This window comes from Colletotrichum spaethianum (genome assembly GCF_022836535.1).
Source record: "Colletotrichum spaethianum MAFF 239500 DNA, contig51, whole genome shotgun sequence".
In the NCBI taxonomy this organism is placed as follows: Eukaryota; Fungi; Ascomycota; class Sordariomycetes; order Glomerellales; family Glomerellaceae; genus Colletotrichum; species Colletotrichum spaethianum.
In genome coordinates, this window is record NW_026054821.1 from 22,898 (window position 1) to 41,881 (window position 18,984).

Genomic DNA, 18,984 nt, shown 5'->3' on the forward strand with positions numbered 1-18,984 from the left:
GCCAGGCTTTCGAGTTGATGGGTGCACGACAAAGAGCCGAGTGTCTCGCGGTAGCCAATGGCAGCAGAGACAGCTTTTGATGGTAGACAAAGACGGGATGAAAGAAGGAGTTGATGGGGGGGAGCGAGGTCGAGGGAAGTAGCTCCAAGCCCAGAAAGTGTTCGATATATACGTGATTTTCTTCTCTCCGTGTTCACGAGGGAAAGATACAGCGGGCAGAGCGAGAGGGGAGTTTCCCTGTAAACTGTGACTGGTGGTCAGCAGGATTGCCCGTATTAGTATTGTGGAAGCTGCCGTAGGCGCGACCTTGTTCAGCTTTCTCAGGTACGGGAAACCAAGTACCTTTTTTTTTTCTGCCTCTGCAAAAAAAAGTTGCGACTACTTGCTCAAGCGGGTGGGCGATTAGAATGCGTCAATTGACGTAAGGTGGATGATGGGGATCCCGGGCAACACAGCCATCCGACCGGCTTTGGTCAATTCGCTGATGCTGGTACCTTTTTTCCCCTCCTCGACAGGGGAGAATCTTGCTTCTGTTCAGGCCCCAGGGGGCGAGAGAATCAAGGGGACCGGGTTTGGAGGGGATACAGATGGAAATGGAATCCGGTGGTCACTGGACTGCGTGACTGGGCGGCTGGAATGGCGGGTGTGGAGGGGCCTGGAATCTCTCTCGCTGGATTCGAGAAGAAAAAAAGAGGACACTGGGTTCTAGATCCTGGCTCAGGCACGGGTACCAGAGATTCAGTTGCGGTGACGGTGACGCTGGTTTGCGTGATGTGGCGACACCGAGGGGCAGGTTTTGGAGAGATAAGGACCCTGAACTAACTCGGGCTGCTGTGTCGCTGTGCTCAGCTGAAAATAGCAGCAGGGCGGACGGGCAAGGTCGTAGTGTAAGGCGGTAGCCACAGGGCTGTGAAAGGAGGCCGGAGAGCGATGGATGCCGGGCCAGTCTACTGTTGGCTGGGGCTTGTGGCTGACGCGAGAGAGAAAAGAGGCGAGTACGGGCGTCGTTGCTGAGGTGGGAGCCGACCAACACGAGGGATTGGATGGTGAGGACGGTATTGGTGCTTGTTTGGTGGCTCAGAGGAACGGGCGATAAGGGGTTCTTGGGCCAGTAGGAACGAAGCCGGAGCAAGAGGGATGATGATGATGATGCTGCTGCTGCTGCTGCTGGAGGCTGCTGGTGAAAGGCAGTTTCGACCTGATGCCGAGCTGCAGTTTGGAGGGGGAGGCAGAGAGAAGAGAGGAGGGATGAGGATGAGGATGAGGATGGAATACCAAAGTCGATCAGGGGCCGGAGAGACTCACGATCCAACAGGCCCGACTCTAACCTTTATACTCGGGGTACTGGACGACTTGACGACCGTCTTGTTCATGCTCTGCTCTGCGCTGCTCTGCACGTAGAATGCCGATTACGATTCTCCTTCCCACTCTTTTTTCTGCTCATGTATGTACACACACCCCCAGCCAGGCAGGTGACTCGCAACAAGTGAGGAGATACTGGACGAAAAACGCATACTTCAGGCACGTTGACATGCATCCTTGCAAAACCACTGTACCGTTTGGAATCCAGGTATTGTCTTCTGTGAGGTTCCTACAAGTGCTGGATCACGATGATGACTTCACCCACAGCGCAAATGGCGAACTATTACCAAATAGAAACCGGTCTAAGCCGTTTCGGGTAGGCAGCAGACGGCAATTTGCGTCGCTGATTGGATCACCAGCTTCAAAAGGGCAGATACGTACCGGAGTACCTCTTCCATCTTGCAGTGGCGCCGGCGTTGGTGTTGGTCACTCACTGGCCCACGACTATCCCGGGGGGGGCCTGGGGTAAACGGTACATTGTCAGGTACGATGGAGCCCCGCGCCCATGGCAGGCGGTCTTTTGGTTGACAGGCTGGAGCACAAGCTGAGGCAAGTGAGGCCTGGGAGCTGCCACATGGGGCACATCACATGCGCCAATGGAGGGGCACCAAGAAACCACCAAGACGCGCAAAACCTCCACTGGGAGAGACCACGATGCCCTCTCGCCGGTACGTACCCGGTACTTTGTCTCTAGAGGTACAAATTCGAGTACAATGTACTTGTTGTTATACGTATCTCCTGCCATGTCACGGCTATTCGAGGCTCTCCTCTCCACACTCTTGTATCTTTGCATTTTTATTCCCTTGCATTTTTTTCTCGGTCTGTTTCTTGCTGTATCGTATCTGGTCACAGAGTGTCGGAGGGGCTACCCGACCTTTTTTTTTTTTTTTTCCCTTTTTTTTCCTTCCAAATTAGAAAAAAAATTCTCCTCTCATGGTAGGCGCTGCCAGGCTGGAAGCCCAGGCCGCCGCCCCTCTGCCTCGGCCGGCCCGGTTGGGTTGAAGATCTCAGATGTCAGAGACAGATTCGGTCGTCCACCGACAACTTGCTTCACCCCCAAGCCAAAGCCGATTGCGATGGCCTTTCGGCAAGACATAGCATCTTAGCCACCGTCGTCCGGTCGCTTGCAGCAACGCAGAGGACACTTTGCCTGTTGAATCGGCTGTGCAATGTGTCAAATTGGGCAATGGCACGACTGGGGCCGCAAGTCAAGAGCCCGGGCCGCCGGTCTCTCCGCGCGGCCTTGGATCTCGTGAGCAATACACTTGGTTACTCAGTCCAATGTGTTCCCTGTGCGGACCGGGTTTATCCACCAACCCTTCGTAATCGACGATGTCCCTCTATGCCTCTCCCCTCTCCGTCTCTTGCCAGACGCCCCGACAACTCGGCACTGGTAGCCGCCGTCTTGCTTCTTGACGCAGATCCAGACGAAACAACAGGCATAGTACAGAGTACAGACAATACCTCTCCTTTCATGTTTGTTCCTCGGCGCAAATAAACAACGCAGTCGCAAACGCAACCCAACGCACAGGGCCTTTGGCACGGCAGGACTATGTCACAATGGGACAGTGTCGGTGACGGAGGAGGGCCGGTACCTGGATACCCGTTCTCCAGTGCCTAGGAACCTGCGGGTTTGCGACTCTTACAAGCGTTTGGCGGCGCGCGTAACGGATCCGGTCGAGGTCTCGAGTACCTTGTGCTCCGTGTCCGCCTTTTGTTTTTATTTTTATACCGCTTGTTCGTGTTGCAGCTCAAAACGCCCGCTTCTCAAGCGCCGGCCCAGCCAGCGGACCCCCCTACGACCCCCGATAAGAGAAGGTTTTGTCTCCATTATAAGTGACTCCGAGGCGTGTGGAATTGTTGCAATTTCGAGTATCAAAAAGACGCAATATCTCTTCGCTGGCAAGTACACGAAACTTGCACGTCGTTTGTCTTAGCCGACTTGCGAGTCAAGGCAGAAAAAGACGACAAGCTTCCCTGCAGGAAACCCAGAGCCCAATGCAAACTACGGATACCAGCAACGAGCCATGTTCGTCCTGATGTTGTTTTCATTACCATACACTCCCCGGTTTCCCCTCCAAGGACAACAGCACGCCTCCGTTACGAGAGGGTAATGAAAACGACCCGAGACCCCTTCTCCCACAATTACCCCAGGTTTCTGCCCACAGCTTGGTCCAGCCTTCTTCTGTAAGCCTGCACTAGTCCTTCTCCAAGGGACGCCCCAACAACAGGACGGCATGTGTATCCACGATGCAGCACCAGAAAAAGAATGTGAGAGATCACGAGACGGCACATGTTGGGGATGGCCCTTGCCTAGGTCAGGTCTCTCTCCGCCTCCCCGAGTGGCCCGGGAGCGCGGCGGCTGACTCCACAGCCGCCCCAAAGCCAGACAGTCCGTTCCCCAGCAAGCCGGGCCCGAAATCATCGAGTTTCCATTACCCCCAGATTACTTGATCGTGCAGCAGCGCACAGTTGCGACCCCGAAGGCGAGGGGGCCACGGGACAGACCGACTTGGCCACATTGGGGAATTCTGGATGACGGGAAACCTAGTTTTTGCCCAACTTCGGCCGGGGGCTAAGCGTGCCTCAGCTCGTTTGCAACCCGGTCTTTTCCAAAAAGAATGTAGTGTACGTCGCACAATTGATATCCTCTCACTTTGAGTCTCCTTTCCGTCGAGCTCCAGTCTACATAAAAAAAAGCTGGGCAGGCCAGGGCCCCGACCGTCGAGGTACCCGCGATCCCGCATCGCCATTACGAAATGGAAACGGCCATTGTAAAACACTGCCGGTGTCTGACACCCCCCTCCCTCCCTTACCTTCCGTCACGCGGTCCGGCGTGGTCTTTTGTTTCGTCCAAGAGCCGTTGCAAAAGTAACCAAAGTAATCCTGCCGCCTCCGCCGCCTCCGCCGCCGCCGTCGCCGCCGTCACCTGCGAGCTTGCGCCAGCTTGCGTGCTAGTCAGCAACGGTGGATGTTATGGGGTAAGAGGTTCGTTCGAAGCTGGTTAGAGTGTTTGGAATGGATATCCAACTCGGCTGCTTATGACTTAGAAAGTCGGACACCTAAGGCATTGTCGCTTGTCCACAATCCAGACACTACGTGTTTCTCTAGATTCCTTGCCTGCGCAATCCACACATTGCCCGAACGGGACAGAGACGAGGGGTCGGGCGAGATGCTAACCAACCACGGCCCCCTTGGGGTTCCAAGAGACAATATGTGTCACGATGCCTTCGTCCCGTCCTCACCGTCCCTGATTGACCTCGCGGAAGCCGGGTTCTAGAACTATCGCCTCGAGGTGTGGACACGCACATACACATTACCGCCTCTTGTCTAAATCTACCCCTCTCGAATGGGGGAACGTGTTCGGGGGAATGGTGACTGTGTCTCTGGACTGGATCGTGACCCAAATAAACCCCTGCACCGCCACAAGGGGAAGAAAAAACTCGGATCGTCACTTGTCCTCCTCACCTTCGCACTTCTCCCGAGGCCCCCCATGTCCCCAACGTCCCCAGGTCCCCTTTCCATGCCCCGGAAAGCTTGGGCCTGAGGGCAGCCAAAAGACACAGGTCACGATGCCTCGTTTTAATTTCCTCCTTTCAGGGTTCATGGCAATTACACCATTCCAGCCCGAGGTCACGATGGGAGACACGGTTTTAGGTCTGAGAAACTCGTGACACATCAAATCAAAACTCTCCTCCAAAGGAGACTTCACGATGCCTGCATGTGCCCATCTCTCTCGCCCCTTGCTTACGCCAGAGGCTCGGTTGCGAAGTTGCAGAAGCGCTTGCGAAAATTGCGGCATCCGTCGCGAATGCCACAAACGCAATGCCGGCCGCTGCACTTGCAGCGCATGCAGGCCGGCCAGCCGATCGGTCAGGCTTGGATATTGCTTGTGTCTGGGTCGGGGGTTCACAAACAAGAGAGGCCTCCTCGAATGTGCATATCGACGGGCGCTTCTCTGCCGCATCAGTTCCGATCCGGAAAGGCACCGCGATCCGGTGCCTATTTCCAATGGTGCTTCTGAAGGGATTTCACTCCAACCAACGCTGTGAAACGGGATTTGCCCGCTCCAAGCAGAGAAATCGCTCGCCCGAGTCTAGTAGCCCAAAGAGCCATCCCCGCGGTTTACGCCAGTTGGACAACAAACCCAAGGAGGCCCTCGCGACTGACAACAATCAGCTCCGTCCATCGATTCGAGCCCACTCAGGAACCGTACTGTGTCGTGAATTGTTCCCTCCTCGATCGACGGTCCCTGGATCCACAAGGGAAAACTTTGTGACATGCCCCAGGAAAACATTGAGTAAGCGGCAGCCAAGCAGAGCCTCCTGTGGCCCTACGAAAAAACTGTGGTGATCACGTCGGATTCTCCACCCGAGACTGTCCCAACGTCAGTCTGACTTTTCTTTGGCCAAGCAGCTCTTCCCAGCCCTGGCCTGCCGGCCGATTACCACGGTTCGTTGTCATATTCCGAGCTTGGGACCGTGAATGGCACAATGCAGAAGAAACCTGCTGAGCTTTTGTCTTTCTTCTCCCTATTGCGTCTTTGGTCGGGATCACACATTGGGGCAGCCCACCGATAGATGGCCATTGGCGACATGAACGGCGTCAACTCGTCAGGTCTCTGGTCCTTGGCTAGACTTGAGAGAGCAGAATCTTACCCACCCTCCCGGAGAGAGACGCATGAAGCTAGGAACACATGTGCGAAGATCATCCGGGCCCGGAGACGCTTTCCAAGCTGCCGGCCGCAACGGTCGCTTGGCTCGTCTCCCCTCGATATGAGTGAGCACTTGTTCAACTCTGCCGCCATTGCTGGGGAACACAAAATGTCAACTCCTCTGAGCAGATGATCCACCTAAGCCGAGGGTGACGCTGGCTCAATCCGAAACGATCACGTCGGGTTCAGGTGCTTCAGGATCTGCAAGTCTTGCAATTCCTGCAAGTCAGCCCTCACAGCCGCCGTCGTAAGATCCCGTGCCGTGCCCCGGAAGGACACACGACGAAGGCATCGGAGGAAGGGTGGGAGCTGGTTAGACTTTTCTCCAAACCCCAGAGTCATCTCTTGCCGGATCAGCCGCACTGTGATCGCCCGAACATGGCGGGAGCGGTCTTGCTGCTGCTCCGTCCGTCCAACGCCGTCACACCCGGTCCCTCCATATTAACCTCCGTCCATCTGTTTCTACGTTCCTCCTCTCTGGAGGAGGTGCCCCATCTGCGTGGAGTGTACATGTCAACCCACCCAGCAGGGACCGACGTATTAGTCCAGCCTCCAGGCCACGAACCTTGTGGGATGGAGGCAAGACGAGCGAGCCCACCCCCGCCATGTTTACGGCGTAGGTACGCGGCGTACCTGGCCGGCCTTGCCAGGACCTGTCCTGTCCTGTCCGTCGTCAACAACGGCATCCACCCCCGTGCCCCAGACTCGCGGGCGTCACCCCGTGCATCTTTGCAAGGCGAGCCAAGAGACGAGTCAGCAATACCCCGCATGTGGCCAGCTTATGGGGTAATGAGGGGGTAATACCGGGGTTTTGAGGGGGTAATGAAAACTCCCATATTTCGTAATTCGAGGCTTTTTGGCTCGAGCACATTATTTGCTTTAATGCTTCAGAGGGAAGGAAAAAGTTTTCATCGTCGTCACGATGCAGACTTTGAGGTTTGACAACAGCGAGAATGGGAGGTACATACCGAAGTACACTGTACTTTGGACTATGTACATGAATGTTGGCAGAGAAAAGTGTATCGAGCTGGATCTATCATCTCACCCCATCCTCCATCTCCCATACCTACCTCGAAGACATCCCAGATCCACCTTGTCAAGTTGTTGGAGAAAAAGAGGATCCCCTGCTCCCTCTCTCCAATTCCATGGTGGGAACAGCTGGTGCCTCCTGGGCCTCTCAGTGGTCAGCAATCCTCCCCTCACCACGCTCGTACTGGCTGACTGGCAGTGACGCTCTTGCTTCACAATGCTGCCAGCTGCTTCAACGTGCCCCGCCAGCCCGGGGACCGTCTGAACCCCTCATTGGGCTATGCGGACCACCACGCGGGAAATATTGTGCGGGTATGGTGCATCATGACTTCACTCCTTCAGTTCGAACTGTTGAACAGCGAAACCAACGTTAGAGTTACATGTCGTAATGTGTTTTCCGAGGCCCGTTTAGTCCAAGGATCTTGATACAAACCAAAGGACCATCGGTCCCGTTTTTTCAAACTTCGAAATACCTGCAGGAGTCACAAACTTCATTACGATTTCCCCACCATCCCCGTCTCACCGTGAGCTCGAGTCCCCCTCCCAACCTCCAGCCAAGGTCAGAAGCTGCGGTAGCTCTCGCCTTAGTCAAAGGTCACCCACAATAGCCTGCCCCAAAGATGGAACCTTCGAGTAGAGCACACGCCGAGGCCCTGGACCAGAGAGACGCGCTGAGGCACACGCGGGACGAATTCGTCATCCCGACCAAGCAAGAGATCACCAGCAAGACCCTCGCCAAGAAAGGTCAGCAATTGGAGGCTGCCTCACTCCCCTGTTGCATCAGACGACACTTATCACTCCCCTCCCATCATATAACATTCCTCTTTTATACCCCTAGTTTCAAAGGCTGACATGCTTGGGGACCAAAAGATGACGGCTCTGCCGCTCCCAGCGCTGGCCAGCAGAAGTGCACCTACCTCTGCGGGAACTCGCTCGGTCTGCAGCCCAAGCGCACCGCCGTGAGGATTCAGCAGTATCTGTCCACCTGGGCTACGCAGGGCGTCCAGGGCCACTTCAAACCTCTCGAGGACTCCCCGTTGCCGACATGGCTCAACGTCGACGCGAAGGCGGCTAAGATGATGGCCCCCATCGTCGGCGCCGACGAGTCTGAGGTGGCCGTCATGCAGACCCTGACGGCGAACCTCCATCTCCTCATGGCGGCGTTCTACAAGCCCCAGAAGGAAGGCAGGCATAAGATCATCCTGGAGAGCAAGGCCTTTCCGAGCGACCACGTGAGTCCTTCCCTCCGCAAGATGAAAGGATGAGTGAGATTGACACCCGTTCAGTTCGTCGTGGAGACTCAAATCAGACACCACGGCCTCTCACCTTCAGAGTCAATGGTCTGCATCGAAGCCCCCTCAGCATCGACGGAGCCAACCCTCACAACCCAACACATCCTCTCCACCATCGAGCACCACGCCTCGGACACCGCTCTCCTCCTCCTCCCGGGGATTCAGTACTACACAGGTCAGCTCCTCGACATCCCGACCATCACCGCTTTCGCGCACAAGCACTCCATCCTCGTCATCTGGGATCTCGCCCACGCCGTCGGCAACGTGCCCTTGAAGCTGCACGAGTGGGACGTCGACGCCGCGGCGTGGTGCACGTACAAGTACCTCAACGGCGGGCCGGGCTGCATCGGCGGCTCGTTCGTCAAGTCGAAACACACCGCCGTGACGACTTCGGTCGAAGATCCGGACTCCGAAAAGGGGTACGTGAACCGGCTCGGCGGGTGGTGGGGCAACGACAAGTCGTCCCGCTTCGTCATGGCCACAAAATTCCACCCGGCGCCCGGCGCCGCCGGGTTCCAGCTGAGCAACCCGAGCGTGCTAGACATTACATCTCTGTGCGCATCGCTCGAGGTGTTTGAGCTCGCCGGCGGCGTTGGCGCGCTGAGAGAGAAGTCGTTGAGGCTGACGGGGTACCTGGAGGAGCTGCTCGGGGCGATGCCGGACAAGGAGAGGGCGCTGTTCCGCGTCCTTACGCCGAGGCGGCCGGAGGAACGTGGCGCACAGTTGAGCTTGTTGCTGGCGGACGGGCTGCTTGACGGTGTGATGGACTTCTTCGACGAGGTTGGTGTGGTTATCGATGAGAGGAAGCCGAATGTCATCCGGGTCGCGCCGGCGCCGCTGTATAACACATTTGCGGACTGCTTTGACTTTGTGGAGCAGTTTGGCAAGGCTTTGCAGAGAACAAGCAAGAGCACGTAGACTTGGATCCAAATAGAACAAAAATTACAAGCATGAGGAGTATTCCTCTGCTACGGCTGGTACGTTCTAAGCAAAGGTGAGAGAGCAGGTGCCGAGGACTCTGTAAGGCGCGCTTCCCTTACTGAGATGCGCACTTACCTGAACGAAGATGGTATGCGTACACTCTTTCTGGTTACTCCAGAACTTATTGGACTCTGTCTGTGTATTTCTTGTGGAAGTTATCGCGTACGAGTCGGACGAGGGAGATGGAGTTTGCCAGGAAGGCCCCGTGTCTACACGCCAGTTTGCGTTTCGCCTGACGTGCCTTGATCATGGAAGGTCTTCGTGCGTATAATGGGGGCACGGGTAAGAGAGGTGATGCTGGACGGGCAGGAGACTTGCGAGGCCCGCGAGGATCTCGTTTCTAGGAACATCAGCTTTTTATGGACTGTTACTCATGGTCTCCATTCCCTCGACCAACTTGCCAACACCATCGGAAGGTGGCATACCCTACTCGTTTACTTCCACCGTTCGGCATCTTCCACAAATTAACCCCATTGCAGGGTGTATGAGTGGCCTGGTAGGTTTGCAGAGCGTACACATGATAAGGGCAGCAGTCAGAATGCTCCAGTATGCGATTAAATGCTTACTTCGGTGACTGGACTATGCGATCTGTTTCACGTCACTCAGCCTACCGCCTGGTCAAGTTGTGAAAGTCAAGCAATCATGTCACCCATCGTTTCCTAACATAGTTTGACCTCCAAGTTTGAGTGGTGAGATAAGAGAGACTAGGGATACGGTTATTAAAATGAAGCTTTGTCAAGTGTCAACCATGGTAAATGGTATCTCCGTCCAATACCTCAATGCGGAAGTAGTATTGCATGTAAACAAAATCGGTGGAAGATGGTAGTTCTTGTATCGATATCGACTGAACTTACTGTTATAAGAAGACACTGAAGTCAATTCAACAAGACAAGGGAAGATCCTAGCAGAAAATCAGAATGGCAAAAAGTGAAGGCAAGTGTTTTATACGTCTTGGCAAGCGATATACAGATCTCATAGGTCTTGATTGACGACGGGCCTGATTTATATGATAGTCTGGAGACACGGCATTCGCAGTATCTACAGCTCCTGCAGTTCTGGGCTATGGAAGACCCCATTGGCAGAAGTGCCTCAGTCATGATTTTCGCATATAAACCCATTCAACATGACATATGTCTGGGGTGGTGGAATACGCCATGACATATAGTAATCTCCAATGCATGTAGGCTTTCTTGCGTTCTCATTATGTATCACGCATTCCTTCAGCTACACCAGCCTCTCATCAGGAGACACTGCAACATTATCTTTCTCCATAGATGTCAATTCTTGAAGACCGTGTAGCTCTCTTTTACACCCCAATGAACAAGTGGCTACCATCTGGTTCATTCATCACGACAAGCAAGTTGGTATAGATGGGACTGGCGGAAGGGACAACGACCGAAGCAGCCTATCACTTTCCCCGCTCAGGAGAGGAGCTATACCGGCGGGCTCTACTGGTAGACGCTCTTCTGTTCCGTCTGCTGTCAACGACTTTCCACCAGCAACTCGCCTCCGCCTTGCATTGGACCCGGGAGCACATCAATACCTAAGCCACTACGTTGCCCACTGAAACAACAACCCGACTCCAGCTGCTCTTATCTCTGGTCTCAGTCAGTTGGTCTGATGTTCGGGAGTCCCTTGCCTCAGCAGCTGGGCAGACTATCGTCGACCACGTACTCTTACGATGCCAAGGCTATGCTCTGATCTCTGCTGATGTGAGTGTGACAACCCGGATGCAGGGACTGACGTCCCGCGACATCTCCAGGGAGACGCAGGGCGTGTGGCGGAGCCGTCGTCTTCACTAAAAGCTTGCCAAGAAGAGGGATATAGATATGCTCAGACGATCTGCAATGATATCGCGTAGGCGTGAGCCCTAGGGTTGTTCAGACGCCATGGCAGTTTCGAATGTGGATGCGTTCAACAGTTCGGATGAAGAGCTCATCCTCACGGCTTGACGGGCTCTCGATCCCACGATTAGATAACACGAGTATCGTGGTAAAATCACCTCTGCGTGCTCTCTGTTCACCGCCAACAGCCGTGTCTCTGGGTGCCGAGACATAATGCAGGGAGAGACAGCCTGTCATTTTTGCCCCTGAGGATAGCATATCAGTCGGCCGCAAAACATGGCTCGGTGAGACACTGACATGCAGAGGTCGACCGACACTCGCAATTAGTCAGGCACTCCCGCATCCAGGGAGAATTGGACCGCAAACCTGTCTTCACCTGGGACGGCATGTTTTGCGTCTCCAGCGTGGCAGATGATGCCGGGCTGTGCATATTCTATGAATCATGGAAGCGCACGACAAGCACCGAGAAGCTGGGAGTGGCCATTGTCAGATCAACATTTGACCGAGTATCAGACGGCCGGCGGTGGCTCGCAATGCTGGCTGAACTCTAGAATAGCAGATTGGGCCGTTCGGTAGGAGAGCATGAGCACAGACGAGCAGATGTAAGCGAGGTGCGTCGTGCTAGCAGCCCTGGAGCCTCGGTCCCGAAGGGACGGGTTTCAAAACGAGGCTCTTTTCTGGCCTCCATTCTACGCTGGCCCTGCCTTGGGCAATGCAATTGACTTTCGCCTGCGGCCGTGGCCCGCGATTGGGCTCTGGCTCGTGCTCAGCAAGCTTCCGGGGATGCACAATCGCACGGGTTGCCGGCGCGGACATGTCCCCATGTTATCCTTACGGCGAATGTTGAATCGGGCCATCCAGCCGTAGTCGGCGGGATGATGGCCGCGAGAACAACAATGGGAAAGCTGTTTGAGGATTGTTTGCAGACAGTGCACGACCGGGAGGGATGTTGCCTATGGAATGGCCTCACGAAAGCAGCTGGCATGCTGCGATGATTGTCTAGAATTCCGCACTCGGTCTTCGGGTCACTCGGCGTGGGCCGAAGCCCTGCACTCAAGGGTCTAACAGAGCTGAACAAGCCACGGGGAAAGCGCCGCCGTCCATGCCACAGGTCGAAGGTTGGGGACTGAGGTCGACGGCGCCGTTCGCGAATAGGGGACTGAGTTGGAAGAGCGTTTGAGGCGAGGCGCGACGAAACGGGCCAACCGCTCTGACACACTGTGGATGCTGGTGGCGGGCGGCCACGGCTTGGGTGGTTGACCGAACGCAGTGAAGCTTGTGAAATGCATCACACGCACCGACGAGATTCTCGACGCAAGAAGACTGGTGGTTTGTGGGTAGCGTCCGGACGCTCTTTTGCTCCCAATGTCGATTGCCGGAGACGGACAGAAGGTTGACGAACTTGGTTGACGCCGGGAACGCCGTTCGATCTGGGAGCGCGTGACTGTACGCTGCTTGTTCGCAATCGAGCAGAGCTATCCATGTCAAAGATCCATGGAGGCCGGCCGGTTGTTTTAATCCCCGGGGCCAGTGAGGTCAACGCAATGGGAAGGCAATGACGAAGCCGCGTTGTTTATGTTTATTTTCCGTCATGCATCGGGGTGCTTGTCTACCTGAATCCGGACGATATTTCAGTGGACTATGCGGAAGTGGAAATGGGAGTTCGGAAGTTGCGATGAATGTGGATCAGCTCGATATTGTGCAAGTGGCCGAACATAGCAAGATACGTGTCGATCGCGACTCTTGGGCGACATTATAGGTGCTGGTGGGAAGTAGTGCACTATGACTGTTCTGGACCACGACGGACGGTCAATCTGTACGCCAGCCAATGCGAAGGGCCGCTTCCTCAGTGGCCAACGACACGGGCCCCGAGAGCTTAATTGTGTCCAGGGCGGGACCTCCCCTAACAGCAGGAAGTAGTTTTCCGCTCAAGGAGTATGACAAAGGTACCTGGTCTCTGATAAAGGGCGACGGATTGCCATGTGTTGTTGGTGAACGGACCACGACGCAAGTTCAAGGAGAACGAGGGAAAGGGGGGAACGGTAGCTGCAGTAGCAGCTTCAGGGCAGTGATACGGACGCATAAAAGAAAAGGGAGAAGAAAAACCTACAGAGTAGTTTGTAACGGAGTTGGGGAGAAACGGAGGTGGCTCCTGAGTTTTCAGTTCTCGCATCGAGCGGGAGGTGATGGAACTTCATCTGACCAGGAAAGATGGAATCTTGGAAAATGACTGGCCCCAGTGACAGTGCCCTTGTCGATTCCCAGTTGTTTCAAGTCCACCAACCCCCTGGCCAAACATCGTGCAGGGTGGGCATACCTGGAGCATTCGAGGACCAAGAACCAGATTGACTGACGGACGGTCCGTTGCCCAATTTATTTGCCTAACCCTTTTTTGCAGATACCCAGAGAGGCTTCTCAGCTTGTTCGAGGGCGAGACATGGGACCAGGGGGGGGGGGGGGGGGGGGGATTGGGCTGACATACCGTTCCCCTGGGAAAGTGACACAACCACCAAGAGTGATCGGCTGCGCGTATTGTGTGCCTGACATTGGGAGCGCACAACAGCTGCAGCTAAGAAAACGAAGGAAGCAGGCAGCACAATATCATCTGGACTATTCCGTACCTCCAGAGCACACGGCACGCGGGATCCCCATCTCTCAAGTGCCTTCCTCCTGCACAGTCTCCCGCATCAGATTGAATCTTGAGCTGCTTTAGCGGCGGCAGCACAGCAAAGGGGTTCCGACCAACCAACGAGCGTCCTCGGAGCTTCTCTGCTCGACCTGGGTCTCGCTCACCTTCTCTCGCCTTCCCCTATTATCCTGCTGCTCCGTCATATTCGCCCGCGCACGCACGCACACCACACCACACCACACCACACCACACCATACACCAATACACACAGCACACACACACACAAACATACTATACACGCACACACACATACTCTGGCTAGACCCTCCCTCCTGCGACCGACCTCCACGTTGTTCTCTTTTCCACTCACCCCAATTTCTCTTTTTCTTTCTGGGCCTTCCCGATCCAACTCGTGGGCAGTTCTCGACCACCCCTAATTGCTTGCAAACAAACAAAAAATTGTGACGGGCCCAACATCATCACTTCACCATTGGCAACGATCGCCAATCGGCCCTTGTCGCTCCTTTTTTATCATTACTGTTATTCTCTCCTTCATCCTTACTTTCTCGCTGACGAGTCGCCTTCGCTCGTCTCATTCGTCTCCTTCACCAACTACGCCGTTCCCTGTTCTATTCATAGCCCCGGCTCCTTGCCAGCCCAGCCAAGCACAGCAAGCCATCCAAACCAACCACCCCCTCCTTCAACGACACCAAGCTTCGCTTTCCTGGACTGTCCCGACAACGCCCAGACCCGACACACGACCACCAACCCGCCGCCCCTGGCTTATGCACCAGCGGCTTTTCAGCTCTGGCAATAGACCTTGGAAGCTTTGAGCTGCTACTCTTCGCTGTCCAGTCGGCCAAGATCCATCTCGTCTACCGCCAGGCCTGCTCCAGCCAAATCCCATCGTGGCTAGTTCCGCCGTGACGCCGCACCCTGGCAGCTCCGACGACAATCTCGCGCGCGCCGCTAGAAACCCAACCCGTTGTCCTTGCTCAGCCGACGAAACAGCGGAGTCGCAATTTCACCCCCCGTCCAACGCCAACTGCCTCCCTCTGCGCTCTTCTCCAGACCAGGCCACGCTTTGCTCGTACCAATCCTCTTGGCAGTCGCCTAACGCCCCAGCTTTTTGTCACCCTCGCTCCATGACCTTGTGCCGTCCATACGTCGTCTACCGACCAGGGTCTCATTTTACCATCTGACGGCCACCCAAAGGGGCTGGCGGCCAAACGCGACGGAAAATAATCCACGCCGAACTGTGGACGACGGGACGTTTTGCACTGCACACGAACGATCAGTTTCGGTGCTTGACATCAATACCACGCAATACGACCCTCACGACTCGAGAGTCCCGTCACATATTCACAATTCCCTCGACGTCTTGGCTGGCTTGTGCTGGCCTACGATCTTAGTTCGACATGACGAGACCTCACATTATCCGCGCCGGTAGGTTTATGCGACCCAAAACACCCGCGCTGACATCCATTCCTCCTGGCGCATCGCACTATGCCTCACCCCAAACATAACCTCCCCCCTTTCCCCATTGGCCCTGGCTTTTTTGTGTCTGAGCTTTAGTCTGAACCGGTCTTGGTTTAACGGCTGGCACCGCAGCCGATCAATCTTACAGAATTCTTTCCTTCCCCTTAGCCAGGAGAACCCCCCTCCAGAAGAAAAAAAAAAAACCCCAAACTGTTCGCCATCTTTGGTCGACATGTCACGCTGACCTATTGCCTCTTTTGTCGCATTTCCAGACACGATCGACCTTCAAGATCCCGACGCACCGTCAGCGAAAGACCACACTTCAAGAACGACCGGCTCCTTTGGCCCGCATCAGGCAGAGACTCTTCGAGAGGTCGCGCAAGAATCTGCCGAGGACCAATCGCACAACCCAAGGCAGTCTTGGACGAGCCCAGGCCACGACGACATCTCAGACTCGGACGACCTTGCGGGAGAGGTTTCCAGGAAGCTCACCACCGCCGCGATGGACGACGCAAGCAAAAAGCAACAGCACCAGGATGCGCTGGCCGTCGCGCAGAACGGAGGTGCGACGAACTCGGACGACGGAAACATGGACGACACGGACGATGACCTGGACGATGACGACATGATGGACAAGATCTCGAGTTCGCCTTCGATTGAAGATGGTGGGTACACTTCGAATATCCCTCCGCAACAATGGCCGCGGCGAGTCGATTCTCTACCAGTCATGAGAGACCGCGGCTCCCCCATTTCCCCTACTTTCAGCGAGGCAAGGTCCTCATCTCCTTACCCTGAGCCCCTTCAATACCCACATGCATTTCCCTCCTGGCAGCATAGCAAGGCATCTGCCGTTTCAGCAAATCGTCATCATCTTCGTGGTGAGTATACCGGATAGGGTCGACATACAAACGACGACGAACGATACGACGAGCAATGCACCAACGAGTACTACACCAGCAATCAATACGGCATCCGGCATACTGGTGAACCCTACAACGAAGTAGAGTATCGGCACGAATTCTACGATCACTACAACGACTGGATTTGGCATGGCGGAAATGTCAGGAGTCATGAAGTAAAGTTCAGTATGGAGAGTGTGGCACAACATGGACCGATTGTTGTGCGCCCGCTTCGGCTCCGCAGATCTGAGGTACCCGGCCACGAAGACTTTGCGCAGCGACGTGCCGAGATGGAGAAGGCAGAAAGAGATGAGGCAGTTGGCGGGCTCGACGACAACGGCATCCTCCTTACGGTCCCTTACGTACCCTCAATCCACGATGAAGATGATGACGATGACGATGACGATGACGATTCTCTTCCTGATGATTCTAGATACATTGTCTGTGGCTGGGGCTATGAGTGCTTACACGAAGCAGAGGATATCGATTTCGAGTTCGTTTACGCGTTACATACCTTCGTCGCGACCGTCGAAGGCCAAGCAAATGCCACCAAAGGCGACACGATGGTGTTGCTGGACGACAGCAACAGCTACTGGTGGCTGGTGCGTGTTGTGAAAGACAGCAGCATCGGTGAGATCCCCTGTTTACCTCTGGCGAAGGCAGTATCTAACGTGACTTAGGCTACCTGCCAGCTGAGCACATTGAGACGCCAACCGAGAGGTTGGCGCGCTTGAACAAGCACAGGAACATTGACGTAGTCGCTCCCTCCATGGAAGAGATGAACCTTTCTGACTTAGATCAGCTTTCTGCCACAATGCTTGGGGACCAAGCTGGAGAGAAGTCCAAGAGCACGTTCAAGGCTGCCCTGAGGAAGAAGAAGAAGACGGTCGCATTCGCCGCTCCGACTTTTGTCGACTATTCGGACTACGACTATTCTTCGGACGAGGAGGATGTGGACGAGCTCCTCTCTCAACAAAAGGGCGCTCAGCAGCAGCAACAACAACAGCAGCAGCAACAGTCAGCCGCACAGCAATCGACAGAGGAGAACATGGACGACGATACGGCCAAGGTGGAGCCTTTGAAACCCCGGGCGACGAAGGAGGTCAAGGTTGTGGAACCAGCAAAGGCGGAAGAGGCACCAGAAGACGACTCGAAGCGAGACAGCGGCGAAATCTTTGAGAAGCCTGAAGGCCCCAGTCGGTCGAGGAACGGCACCGTCAGGAACACCGACTCTTTCTTTAAGGACGAAACCGTCGAGACCAAGAAGATCACGCTTACGCCTAACTTGCTTCGTGACGACAGCGGCTCGCGACCTTCGACGACGGAAAGTGTTCAGGTCAAGCAAAGACCGAGCCTGGACAAGATTGACAAGGAGCTGCAGCCGGACAAGAAGGAGGATAAGAAGAAGAAGGACAAGAAGGAGAAGGAGAAAAAGACGAGCACGATTCGGAGTTTCTTCTCGCGTAAGGACAAGAAGAAGTCTACCGATGACGATGACGAGTCTTTCGGCAAGAGATCGATGGACATTGTTACGGAATCCCAAGATCGCGAGGAGGAGGAACTCAAGGAGCCATTGTCACCGCGAGGAGACGGTCCGCAACGGAACCCCAGCAACAAGCTCCAGAAGCAGCAGCCAAGGGTGGAACCGTCGCCTTCGAGGAAGTCCGGGGCTTCTACGCCACAGAAGTCTGCCACCCGAGAACTGTCCGAATTCATTTCGTCCGAAGGACGGCCTAACAACGTCTCAAACGTCCCGCCTGCCTCTATGCGTATCGTCGAGGACGACTCGTCGGACCCAGATGTCGCAGCCCAACAGCAACGCATCAAGTCTCCCGAGACGACTCGGTCGCCACCGCAAGAAAAGTCGTCGCTGTCCAAGATCATTCCCTCACGGAATGGTAGCAGCGACAAGCCACAGAAGGTCACCAAGGCTAAGTCTCGAGTGGAGCTCGATGACTTCGACTCTTCTTCGGGAGAAGAGGTGGAGCCCGCTCCCGCCGAGCCGCCGGTGCAGCAACAAGCCGCGCAGATTACAAAGGAAGAGAAGGCGGCCCGACCCTTGCCTGGAGCGTTCCCCGACAGCTACATGAGCACCCAGAGCGGTGCGAGCGCTCAAACCGACAGGACGGCTACTCCCACGCATCCTCAACAACCTCAACCTCAGCCCACTGCTGCAGAACGGGAAAGGGATCGTCTTTCCGAGTCACCTGTGCAAGTTTCGCCAATGACCCCCAACAACCCGCCTGCACTCATGGTGGACACCTCGAGCCAGGAAGGCCACTCCACGTCGCCATCGCCGGAGCTTATCGAAGCTGAGGAGGCGGGAAGACATCGCGCGCAGGATTCGATGACGGCCAGTTCCACCTCGACAGGCGGAAGCACCACGGGCAGTAGCTGGAACGACACAAAGCTTCGGGCCTTTTTCGATTCTAGCTCCGATATCCGAGACATGCTGGTGGTGGTTTACGACAAGAGCGATGTGCCACCTGCTGGGCCGGAACACCCCGTTGCAGGCTCCCTGTTCAGGGAACAAAACGCCAAGCTGGCGGAAATTACAACGGTCAGTACAGATCTCAGAGGGAAGAAATTTCTAGCGCTGACATGCAATAGCAACTTGACAACATGCTTGGCGACTGGTTAGCACGCAAGCAAAGACTTAGAGGCACTGTATAAGGCCTCGTTTACGAGCATCATGTTTTACAAAGAGCGACTGTGTACAGTACCTTCTTGACTTTTTGTCGGCGTCCTGGTACAT

At 55.2% G+C, this 18,984-nt stretch overlaps 3 protein-coding genes across 3 annotated transcripts; all 3 read left to right on the forward strand.

The window, feature by feature from the left end:
• Positions 1–7,725: 7,725 nt before the first annotated feature.
• ColSpa_11790 (kynureninase 2) lies at positions 7,726–9,315 on the forward strand (the record flags this gene model as incomplete). Its single annotated transcript, XM_049278002.1, has 3 exons — positions 7,726–7,849; positions 7,976–8,337; positions 8,392–9,315. The coding sequence occupies 3 exons, from the start codon at positions 7,726–7,728 to the stop codon at positions 9,313–9,315; spliced, it is 1,410 nt and encodes a 469-aa protein (XP_049133959.1).
• Positions 9,316–11,498: 2,183 nt separating this feature from the next.
• ColSpa_11791 (uncharacterized protein) lies at positions 11,499–11,773 on the forward strand (the record flags this gene model as incomplete). Its single annotated transcript, XM_049278003.1, has 2 exons — positions 11,499–11,506; positions 11,554–11,773. 2 exons carry the CDS (start codon positions 11,499–11,501, stop codon positions 11,771–11,773), a joined length of 228 nt encoding a protein of 75 aa, XP_049133960.1.
• Positions 11,774–15,269: 3,496 nt separating this feature from the next.
• On the forward strand, positions 15,270–18,902 carry ColSpa_11792 (tip elongation protein 1; the record flags this gene model as incomplete). The annotated part of the gene is given in 6 exon segments (XM_049278004.1): positions 15,270–15,297; positions 15,603–15,995; positions 16,096–16,208; positions 16,226–16,859; positions 16,910–18,789; positions 18,840–18,902. 6 exon segments carry the CDS (start codon positions 15,270–15,272, stop codon positions 18,900–18,902), a joined length of 3,111 nt encoding a protein of 1,036 aa, XP_049133961.1.
• Between the last annotated feature and the right edge of the window lie 82 nt (positions 18,903–18,984).